Genomic DNA, 12,603 nt, shown 5'->3' on the forward strand with positions numbered 1-12,603 from the left:
AATTCCATTTCAGATATCAGTTAACCATGAGATAGAAGGTTTGTGTAAATCTGCTAGTAAAGTACTGAATAAAATGCTCCGAGGATATGCCAGTGACATTTTGGAAATCAGTATCAAGGAATCTAAGATGAAGGTTAAATCCCAAATCTGAAATTAACTATAAGAAGAAAGCTACTAAATATGTAACAAGCTAAGTGGACAAATTGATAACTTAGTTCAGGATGATGCAGTCAAAGTGGAGGAGATATAACTGGTGAGATTGTATGTGTACATGCTCAGTTGCTCAGTCACGTCCAACTCTTTGTGACTCTATGGACTGTGGCCCTTCAGGCTTTTCCATCCATGGAATTTTCCAGGCAAGAACACGAGTGGGTTGCCAGTTCTTTCTCCAGGGAATCCTTGACCCAGGAATTGAACCCCTGATTCCTGCGTCTCCTGCTTTGTCATGTGGGTTCTTTGCCACTGAGCCACCTGCAAAGCCCATGATATAATTAATTATGTTTCTGACAAGTGGCTTGAAAATCAAGGAGTGCTCTTTCCTTCCCCCCCCTTTTTTTATACTCTCAAATAATTTTCAGAAATAGTTCTTCTTCCCCAGACTACAGGTGGAAAATATCTTGATGTGCCCAATGTTACATTTTTAAAAGTTAACTCCAATATGAAGAAACTCAGATAAGCTGGAGTATGTTAGTTGACATTTTCCAAAAATTTCAGGTGTCAGGGCTAGCTGTGTTGTAATACCAAATGCTTCTTTTTTCTGTTTCCTTTACGGCCTCCCAGCTCACAAGATGGAAAATGATGTTTCTTGCCATTTTAGGCAGCCACATCCTGCTGGTTGTCTCCCACCTCCAGAGTTGTTAAGCAGCAAAAACACTCATCGTCTGTTAACGGTGCCTCTGAATTATTCAGGGAAATTCTTAACCAATATAAATGATGACTATACCGTCCAGTTCCTCCTTTTCACATTTCTGTCTCTTCCCCGTAGCTTTCAAACTGATGATCACTGTTAAAACATGCACAGAGAATCACATATTCAAATAGTTTTGTTGCACTTGAGCTTCAGACCAGTGATTAACTTGGAATTGGGATGTTTCCAGTAAAGAAGGTAGTGCAGCTATAATGGGTGTTCATTGGCAGGTGAATGAAGCTGTCTATTCTGTGATCAGCCGAGACAGGTTTTAAGGACTCCTTTTGAAATAGGGTCATCTTTCTTGTTTCTTCTTCCTGGGGCTTCCCTCTGGTGTCTTGAGGCAAGTGTTTGTTTTCATCATCTGCTCCAAGCTGCCTCCAATGGCCATCTGCCTCCTTGTTTGCATGGTTTCTTGGTATTGTTGCTACATTCATCTCATCACCCCAACCAGAACTCTCTCCCTTCCTCCCCTCCAGTCCTGACAGTGTCTGTGTCCTGTCCAGCCCTTCTTCTTCATCCCCTCATCATTTTACACAGTTTCAGGACCTTTATCCTGGTCTCTCTCAGCAACACTCACCCCTTTCAAATCCATCCTCTGTGAACACCAGAATAGAAATAATACGTTGTCCCATGGATGGGGGAATACTTTGAAATGCTGTTTCTTTTCATTATAAGTGCTACTGAATGGTTAAACTCTTTAACCATATACTTATAATACTTTGATGAAAGTGAATCAGTTCATGATTTTTGATAGCTCCAGAATAATCTCAAGTAGATATTAAGATGACTATGTTTTTCTTCATGTTTAAGATCTTATTGCTTATGTGATTATCAGCCTAACCCATTATATATCCCTGTGCTTCTGCACATGCTGTTTGCTTTGCCAGAAATGTAGATTCTCTGGATATGGCCTTTGGTCATTGTGTCACAGTCTTCGCTGGAGTGAGTTTTACACAGGACCCTGGGGCCCCATGGGCTTGGTTGTGGCCACCTGCCCAGCAGTGTTCCTCCCAGATGAGGCAGGCTGATTAGCCCACTGAGGTGAGCTAATTAAATCCTTTGGTTCTTCTGTTTGTTTCCCACAGCAGTCTGAACTGTCAGCTGAAGAAAGTCCAGAAAAGTTAGGAATCTCCCAACTACATCGGCGAAAAGTCATTTCCTTGAACAAGCAGATTCTGCAGAAGACCAAACAACTGGAAGAGGTTGGTGTTTTTTTTTCATAATTTCATTCTAGTAAAATAAAGCTATTCTTCAAGAAGGGAGAAACTAGCAAGGAGTCAAGATCTCTGTGTCAGAAAGATCAAAGGAGGCTGTAGAATAGGGGATCCATGTAATCTGGCCCTTGGGCAATCCAGCCTCCACCTGTTTTTGTAATGCATGCATGCATGCCAATCACTCAGTCACGTTCAACTCTTTGCGACCCCATGAATGGTAGTCTGCCAGTATCCTCTGTCCATAGAATTTTCCAGGCAAGAATACTGGAATGGGTTGTTGCCATTTCCTACATCAGGGATCTTCCCAACTCAGGGATTGAACCTGTGTCTCCTTCATTGGCAGGCAAATTCTTTACCACTGAGCCACCTGGGAAGCCTGTTTTTGTAAATATTAATAGTTTTATTGAAATATATGCATATGCATTTGTTTACATATTTTCTGTGGCTACTTTTCAAGCTTCAGTGGGAGAATTGAGACCTACAAAACAAAATATTTTTCTACCTGGTCTTTACAGAGAACATTTCCCAACTTCTCCTCTAAAAGAAGATCACAGGGCAAGAAGAGCATTAATTAATTCACACAGATTAGCTGAGCACCGCTGTGCTGAGCACTGAAATAGGCCATGGTGGTGAAAGAAAAACAAGTTGCGATCTCTGCTCTCAGGGTCTGGAGGCAGTGATGGGAAGACATATGCCATCACTTTTTTCTGTCTTTATCAATTTAAATGCTTCAGCCCCCTTTTTTTAGATTATAGAGATAATCCAAGTTCCCTATAAATAAACCAGCTACTATGAAACTGTATGAAGATAAAAATGAGACTCTCCTGGTACTCGTCCAGTCCTGCTCCTTAAAGCAACCCACTTTTCTAGGCTTTGCAAGCTCTTAAATCTGCTCATTCAGCTGGGGAAGGCGGGTTGTTTGGTTATAAAAACTGAGTTTGGTTTTCATTTATTTTATCACATATATCTCTCAGATATAGTAATGGCTAAAAAGGACTTTTTTTTTTAAGAGTAATTACAAAGTATTTTTCATAATTAACTCATTCAGTTCTCGTAACATCCTTATGAAGGAGATACTATTATTATTCTCATTTACAAGGAACCTGAGACACAGAGACGTGAAGTAGTCTTGCCTGTGGTCACACAGCTTGTTAGCGGTGGAGCCAAGACCGGAGCATGTAGATCTACCTCGTTCTTTCTGATGCTGCCTAGTGTGACGTAGTATATATGTGTTATGGCTTATTTAACCTGTTCCTCTATTCATGAGGGTTTTTTCCCAGGATTTTTTTCCCAGTTGTAAGTTTATGCTATGATGAACGTCTTTGTACAGTCATCTTTGTGCAAATATATAAATATTTCTGTAAAATGGATTTTAGGAAGTGGAACTGCTGGATCAAAAAATATATGCATTTTCAGTTTTTCTAGAAACTGTCAAATTATTCACCAATTATTTTACTAGTTTACACTTCTACACGTAATAGTATGTGAGAAAATCCAGACCCTTTAAGTCCAAGATGATCTGTAAGGTCATGTAGATCGAAGGCAACTGGGATACCCCTGCAGCCTTAGTGATGGGAGCCACAGAGCGAGTCTTAGGCCACAGAGAAGTGGGAGGAGGAGTACAATAAGGGAAGGAACGAAGAACATCTCATGGTCCAACAGGGGATATGCTGTAAAGGCAGAGAACAGGAAGGCAGCTAGTAGCTAACTGACAAGAAACCTGAGATTGAGGAAGGAGGACCCAAAGGTGGTGTTAACCAGTGGGCTAAGTGTTGGGGGGTCAGTATAGGGGTTCATGATAAATAAGAGGATGGAGGTGGCAGAATCATGGAAGACTCCAGCAAGACAAAAACTTAGCTAAGCTACTGGGACAGTTCCTGTTAGAGAAAAGATGAAGGAAGCTCTTATTAGTTTAGTTAATTAAAGAGAAGGGAAGAATCTTCCCTTCCTTAGCAAGTTCCTACTTCCCTGCCAGGATCCAGCCCTCATGGGTCTTTGTTGGTGAAGCCTTCCTTGATGAGCAAGCTGACTCTTTCCTTGGCTTCCCCAGGCCTGTCTCTGGCCAAGCTCTTCTTATACTTTAATCCTCAGCTTACTGGTTTAGCAACTTGAGGGGCAAGGTTTGTGCTGTGTTCTTTGTCTTCTACCGTATACCTCATTTGAGCAGAACCTTGGGTAAATGTCAGATGGGTGGGTGGGTACAGGGTTGGGAGTTGGTGCAGGAAGGTGGGTGAAACAGGTGGGAAATGGCAGGATCTCTTCCCGGAGCTTCAAGAGTTAAACCATTAGGATTTCAAGAGAAAAACAAACTTCCTCCAGAAATACTCTCATCCACCAGTGATACAGATAGTTTAGTAGGAGTCCTTATTGCACAGATGGCTCCTTTTGCAAAGGGAGAGGCCAAAGCTCCCAGCTTCCCCTGCCTTTATCTCTCCTGCCCTCTGCTTGTGATGGCTTCCTGAGAGGCCTGGCTGGAAATGCATCAGTCATAAAGACGGGTAACTCGAAGCACGATTTAGGAGTAATGATAGTGTAGGTGGTTTAATTCTAACTACATCTGTAGATGATGTAATTCTAATAGGTCGCTTACAGGCTCAAACATGGGCCAAGTTGAAAGTTCCCTGAAAATCCTGTGGGTAGGACTCCTTGCTCTATCTTCTGGGGCCTGGGTTCAATCTCGGGTTGGGGAACTAATAGTCTCACAGGCGGCATGGCGTGGCCAGTAAATAAATGAATATATATTTTTTAATGGGATGAGTTATTTTGAAATAATTGTTGAGACATAAGATATAATTTCTCATTGTTAATTTGTATGCAAGTAACAACTGAAGTGTTTGATGAATCTAACTGGTTTTCTACCACATCCCCTTTTCAAAAGTAGAAATGTACAAACCCTTTGAGCTTTGAATAGAATGTTTTCAGATATCTGTAAAAGTTCATAGACAGCATGGGATACACCTTTTTTGGTAAAGAAAAGGGAAATGACAGTTTTGAGATATAAGTTTATGATCGTGTGATTTTGAGCAGTAAATGTAATTCACCTTCTTTCTCTTCATTGAAGTCCTGACTCCTTTCTCCAATCTGACATTATTTGCCTTCCTGTCAGATTTTATGCTAGGGCTTCCCAGGTGGCACAGTGGTAAAGAATCCCCCTGCCAATGCAGGATACATGAGAGAGGCAGATTCAATCTCTGGGTTGAGAAAATCCCCTGAAGTATGAAATGGTAACTCACTCCAATATTCTTGCCTGGGATATCCCACGGACGGAGGAGCCTGGTGGGCTACAGTTCATGGGGTTGCAAAGAGTCACACACTGAGCAACTGAGCATGCACACACAAATTCTATGTTAGATTCTTGAGTGCAATTTGTATCCTATGAACCAGCATGTTCATTAACTGAATTGATTGTAGCCATATAGTAAACTCAGACTTGAATTTGAATCTAAGCTTTATCAGTTATCAACTATGAAATTTTAATGATTTACCCCTTCTGAATCTTTACTTTCTCATTTGTTAAATAAGAATAATGTCTTCTTCCATTGAATGTAAGAATTCATTGTTAGGATTCATGCAGAATACCTAGTACATCACCTGACACATGGTTGGTGCTAATTGAATCTAAAATGTCCACATTTGCTCAGCTTAAATCTTTTTGAGCTCCCATTTTCTCATCTGTCAAACATGGATACTGCCAGTATCTGTGCTGTTGTGAGGATCAAATGAGAGCAGATGTCTTTTATCTTTCATTTACAGCTTCAGGCAAGTCATACTGACCTACAAGCCAAATACGAAGGAAAAAAGAAAACCCTGACAGAGGTGAGCAGATTTCCTTCCTCCATGGGTCTTGTTGGGAATTGTTTGACCTGCACTACTAACGGGACACTCACATCATCAGTCCGTGTGGAGGGGTCACGGTCTCCTTCTCAGGGCTCAGGTCCATCTGGACAAAGGGCAGTCACACAGTAGCATGTCTCGAGCCATGTTTATCCATGCTACCATGTTCTAAACCATCAGGGTCTTGGGTGGAGGGGAAGATTGCCGTGAGCTGCAGAAAAGCTTCCTGAGGACAGAGGGCCTAACAAGCAGGGTGGCCATGTGAAAGAACACAGAAGATCATTCATAGTAAATGACTCCTGCTCCCCAAGCCACAGGCTGGAGAAAGTACCAGAACACTGGATTCCTTGAGAGTGAGAAGGTCTCTTTTTGTAAAATGACACAACTACAGAGGGTATAATTTGTTGTTCAGAATTGCCAGTGATCTCCTGGTAGAATGGGGGAGGGAGTTTCTGGAGGAAAATGGGGTTGTATGTCTGTTTTGACCCCATGATCCATTTCCTAACCCAGATTGCAATGGTGCTGTCCTCCATCAGCATCACAGCATAGCTTACCCACCACTTCCAATTACCTAGGAAACCAGGTGAGAAAAGCAAATACACAAGATGCCAGCTCTGGCATGAGGGGAGTTTAGGTCTTTCTATTTCTGTCCCTGTTTCTAAGGAAAGCTAGTCCTCATCCGGGTCTGAAAAGCTCTCCTCCCTGTGACTTTGGTGCTCAGGCAACAGCTATCCCTGTGAGGTCCCCACCTAGTACTTTCTGGACCATGTAGAAACAGGACTGATCTTCAGAGACATTTCTGAAGCTAAGACAGTCCCTATTTTTTTTATGTTTTTAATTTCGTATGAATTTGCACTTTTAAAATGGTAGTTTCTCTAGCAGTAAGCAGCACTTAGTTCCCTGACTTATTATAAACCTGACAAAGCTTTGTGATTCTGACCTGGACTGGCCTCTTCAGTTATTGTCAGAATGTTTGAGAAGGCAGGCATGAGGATAACAAATTAGAGGAGTTTTTAAAAATTCTTTCTAAAGATGCCCGTGTTGCATTTGGACACATCCGCTTTCTTTACACTGTTCTGTGATTCCATTCCTTTCGGATTAGATGGGAAGCTCCTTGGTGGAACCCCTCCTGCTGTCTTCCTGTGCACACTCCCCAGTCCTGGCTTAAAGGATGCCAAGTCATGGACCCATCTTTGTATAACAGTCTGGAAAACATTCAAGGCAGAACATCTTGATAAAATCCTAAGTGGCTGTCAAGTCACTTTTGGTACTAAAGACTGAATCAAATATTTTTTGAGCTTTAGTTTCCAAGCTCTTCCAAGACTCCAAGGTCTCAGTATTTCTCTTTACCTTCTAAGGTCTCATGGCTCAGGCTGGGGGCAGAGCGATGGTTTCTGCTGAGTCAGAGATCTCCATTGTATTCCTATGCACTGGCTTTTGGAACTCAAGTAAAGGCCCTTTCATTTTGGGTGAAATTCCTCTTGGTAGATTGGATCTAGGCTGGTCTCTGGAGGGAGATCAAGCCCTGAGCCTTTGGAGTGGGAGTGCTGACTCCAAGACCCTAGACAACCAGAGAACTAACCCTAGGGAGTATCAGATAATGAGAACTCACACAAAGGAAACCGCTTGAATACAAGACCCAGCGTTACCCAACCACCAGTAGCACCATGTGCAGGACGCCTCATCTAAGCAACAAACAAAACAAAAATACAAACCCAATCATCAGCAGACAGGATTACTACCTCACTCAGCCTTGCCCATCAGAGGGAAAACAAACAAAAACTCAGCATAAATCACACCTATACAAAGCTTATACAAACCACTGGACCAACCTTAGGAAGGCAGAAACCAAAAGGAAGAAAGAATTCAAGCCTGGGAAAAGAAGCCCTCCAACACTATCAGTTACATATACACAATGGAGTATTACTCAGCCATTAAAAAGAAAACATTTGAATCAGTTCTAATGAGGTGGATGAAACTGGAGCCTATTATACAGAGTGAAGTAAGCCAGAAGGAAAAACACCAATACAGTATACTAACGCATATATATGGAATTTAGAAAGATGGTAACAATAACCCTGTGTACGAGACAGCAGAAGAGACACTGATGTATAGAACAGTCTTATGGACTCTATGGGAGTGGGAGAGGGTGGGAAGATTTGGGAGAATGGCATTGAAACATGTGAAATATCATGTATGAAACGAGATGCCAGTCTAGGTTCGATGCACGATACTGGATGCTTGGGGCTAGTGCACTGGGACGACCCAGAGGGATGGGATGGGGAGGGAGGAGGGAGGAGGGTTCAGCATGGGGAACACATGTATACCTGTGGCGGATTCATTTTGATATTTGGCAAAACTAATACAATTATGTAAAGTTTAAAAATAAAATAAAGTTAAAAAAAAAAAAAGAATGAAAAGGCAGAGAAATACTACACAAATGAAGGAACACACTAGAAACACAGAAGTCCAAATAAATGAAGAGGAAATAGGCAAACCACCTGAAAAAGAATTCATAGTAATGATAGTAAAGATGGTCCAAAACCTTGAAAACAAAATGGGGAAAATTCAAGAATCAATTAACAAAGACGGAGAAGAATTAAAGAATAAACATGCAGAGACAAACAACATAATTACTGAAATTAAAAATACTCTAGAAGGAATCAATAACAGACTATCTGAAGCAGAAAAACAAATCATTGAGCTGGAAGATAAAATGGTGGAAATAACTTCTGAAGAGCAGAATAAAAAGAATGAAAAGAACTGAAGACAGTCTCAGAGACCTCTGGGACAATATCAAACGCACCAACATTCGAATTGTAGGGGTCCCAGAAGAAGAAGAGAAAAAGGAAGGGTATGAGAAAGTTTTTGAAGAGATTATAGTTGAAAATTTCCCTAACATGGAAAAGGAAATAGTCCGTCAAGTCCAAGAGGCACAAAGAGTCCCATACAGGATAAACCCAAGGAGAAACACGCCAAGACACGTACTAATCAAACTAACAAAGACTAAACACAAAGAAAAAAATACAAGGGAAACCCCATATGCTTAATAGCTGATCTTTCAGCAGAAACTCTGCAGGCCAGAAGGGAATGGCAGGATATATTTAAAGTATTGAAAGGGAAACATCTACAGTCAAGCTGACAGTACCCAGCAAGGATATCGTTCAAGCAAAATTGATGGAGAAATAAAAAGCTTTTCAGATGAGCAAAAGTTAAGATAATTCAGTACCACCAAACCAGCTTTACAACAAATGTTAAACGGACTTATATAGTTAAAAAATACAAGGGAAGAAAAAAGATCTACACCATGATCAAGTTGGGTTTACTCCAGGAATGCAAGGATTCTTCAATATATGCAAATCAGTCAGTGTGATGTGTGTATGTGTGTTAGTTGCGTAGTCGTGTCTGACTCTTTGCAACCCCATAGACCATAGCCCACCAGGCCCCTCTGTCCATGGGATTGTCCCGGCAAGAACACTGGAGTGAGTTGCCATTTCCTTCCCAAAAGGAACTATAGAAAGAAAGAAAGTGAAGTCGCTCAGTCGTGTCCAACTCTTTGTGACCCCATGGACTGTAGCCTACCAGGCTCCTCCAACCATGGAATTTTCCAGGCAGGAGTACTGGAGTGGGTTGCCATTTCCTTCTCCACAGTCAATGTGATACACTATATTAACAATTTGAAAGATAGAAACCATATGATAATATCAATAGAGGCAGAAAAACCCTTTGACAAAATTTAGCACCCATTTATGATTAAAACTCTTTAAAAAATGGGCATAGAAGGAACCTACCTCAACATAGTAAAGGCCATATATGATAAGCCTACAGCAAACATTATTCTCAATGGTGAAAAACTGAAAGCATTCCCCCTAAGATCAGGAACAAGACAAGGGTGTCCACTTTCACCACTGTTATGCAACATAGTTCTGGAAGTCCTAGCAACAGTAATCAGAGAAGAAAAAGAAATAAAAGGAATCCAGATTGGAAAAGAAGAAGTAAACCTCTCATTGTTTGCAGATGACATGATATTATATATAGAAAACCCTAAAGATAGTATCAGAAAATTACTAGAGCTAATCAGTGAGTTTAGCAAAGTTGCAGGATACAAAATCAATACACAGAAACCACTTTCATTTCTGTATACTAGCAATGAAAAATCAGAAAGAGAAATTAAGGAGTCCATCCCATTCACCATTGCAACAGAAAGAATAAAGTATCTAGGAATAAACTTATCTAAGGAGACAAAAGAACTGTACACAGAAAATTATAAGACATTAATGAAAAAAATTAAAAATGACATAAATAGATGGAGAGATATTCCATGTTCCTGGGTAGGAAGAATCAATATTGTGAAAATAACATATTACCAAATGCAATCTACAGATTCAGTGCTACCACTATCAAATTACCAAAGGCATTTTTCACAGAACTAGAACAAAAAATTTCACAATTTGTATAGAAACACAAAATATCCCAAATAGCCAAAGCAGTCTTGAGAAAGAAGAATGGAGCTGGAGGAATCAACCTTCCTGAATTCAGATTATACTACAAAGCTACAGTCATCAAGAAAGTATGATACTGGTACAAAACAGAAATACAGACCAATGGAACAAGATAGAAAACCCAGAAATAAACCCATGCACCTATGGGTACCTCATTTTTTACAAAGTCGCTCAGGCGTGTCTGACTCGTTGTAACCCCATGAACTGCAGCACGCCAGGCCTCCCTGTCTATCACCAACTCCTGGAGCTTACCCAAACTCATGTCCATTGAGTCATTGATACCATCTAAAGGGAATGGCAAACCACTTCAGTATTCTTGCCTTGAGAACCCCATGAACAGTATGAAAAGGCAAAATGATAGGATACTGAAAGGAAAAGACTCTGATGCTGGGAGGGATTGGGGGCAGGAGGAGAAGGGGACGACAGAGGATGAGATGGCTGGATGGCATCACTGACTCGATGGATGTGAGTCTGAGTGAACTCCAGGAGTTGGTGATAGACAGGGAGGCCTGGTGTGCTACGACTCATGGGGTCGCAAAGAGTTGGACACTACTGAGCGACTGAACTGAACCATCTCATCCTCTGTCGTCCCCTTCTCCTCCTGCCTTCAATCTTTCCCAACATCAGGGTCTTTTCAAATGAGTCAGCTCTTCACATCAGGTGGCCAAAGTTTCAGCTTCAACATCAGTCCTTCCAATGAACACCCAGGACTGATCTCCTTTAGGATGGACTGGTTGGATCTCCTTGCAGTCCAAGGGACTCTCAAGAGTCTTCTCCAACACCACAGTTCAAAAGCATCAATTCTTCGGTGCTCAGCTTTCTTTATAGTCCAACTCTCACATCCATACATGACTAATGAAAAAACCATAGCTTTGACTAGATGGATCGTTGTTGACAAAGTACTGTCTCTGTTTTTAATATGCTGTCTAGGTTGGTCATAACTTTCCTTCCAAGGAGCAAGCATCTTTTAATTTCATGGCCACAGTCACCATCTGCAGTGATTTTGGAGTCCCCAAAAATAAAGTCAGGACTTCCCTGGTGGCTCAGAGGTTAAAGCATCTGCCTGGAATGCGGGAGACCCTGGTTCAGTCCCTGGGTTGGGAAGATCCCCTAGAGAAGGAAATGGCAACCCACTCCAGTACTCTTGCCTGGAGAATCCCATGGAGGGAGGAGCCTGGTAGGCTACAGTCCATGGGGTCTCAGAGTCGGACTCGACTGAGCAACTTCACTCAAAAGTAAAGTCAGCCACTCTTTCCACTGTTTCCTCATTTATTTCCCATGAAGTGATGGGACCAGATGCCATGATCTTAGTTTTCTGAATGTTGAGCTTTAGGCCAACTTTTTCACTCTTCTCTTTCACTTTCATCAAGAGGCTCTTTAGTTCTTCACTTTCTGCCGTAAGGGTGGTGTCATCTGCATATCTAAGGTTATCAATATTTCTCCCGGCAATCTTGATTCCAGCTTGTGCTTCCTCCAGCCCAGCATTTCTCATGATGTACTTGCATATAAATTAAATAAGCAGGGTAAGAATATACAGTCTTGACGTACTCCTTTTCCTATTTGGAACCAGTCTGTTGTTCCATGTCCAGTTCTAACTGTTGCTTCCTGACCTGCGTATAGGTTTCTCAAGAGGCAGGTCAGGTGGTCTGGTATTCCCATCTCTTTCAGAATTTTCCAAAATTTATTGTGATCCACACAGTCAGAGGCTTTGGCATAGTCAATAAAGCAGAAATAGATGTTTTTCTGGAACTCTCTTGTGAAACTAGGCCATGCCATGTGGGGCCACCCAAGATGGACAGGTCATGGTGGAGAGTTCTGACAAAATATGGTGTACTGGAGAAGGGAATGGCAAACCACTTCAGTATGCTTGCCTTGAGAACCCCATGAACAGTATGAAAACCACCATATGACCCTCAATCCCACTGGTAGGCATATACCCTAAGGAAACCAAAATTGATAAAGACACATGTATTCCACTGTTCACTGCAGCACTATTTACAATAGCTGGAACATGGAATCCTCCTAGATGCCCATCAACAGATGAACGGATAAAGAAGTTGTGGTACATATACACAATGGAATATTACTCATCCACAGAAAGGAACGCATTTGAGTCAGTTCTGATGAGGTGAATGAACCTAGA

General features: G+C 41.5%; 1 protein-coding gene across 2 annotated transcripts in view; it reads left to right on the top strand.

Annotated features, from left to right (window-relative positions):
- CCDC93 (coiled-coil domain containing 93) overlaps positions 1–12,603 on the top strand; it is a 103,240-nt gene that overhangs the window by 62,499 nt on the left and 28,138 nt on the right. For both annotated transcript variants that reach the window (XM_070389438.1, XM_005909400.2), the window contains 2 exons: positions 1,996–2,112; positions 5,878–5,940. In XM_070389438.1, the coding sequence (XP_070245539.1) occupies positions 1,996–2,112; positions 5,878–5,940 (180 nt within the window). The remainder of the gene's footprint in view (positions 1–1,995; positions 2,113–5,877; positions 5,941–12,603) is intronic.

Source organism: Bos mutus, chromosome 2, assembly GCF_027580195.1.
Source record: "Bos mutus isolate GX-2022 chromosome 2, NWIPB_WYAK_1.1, whole genome shotgun sequence".
Classification (NCBI taxonomy): Eukaryota; Metazoa; Chordata; class Mammalia; order Artiodactyla; family Bovidae; genus Bos; species Bos mutus.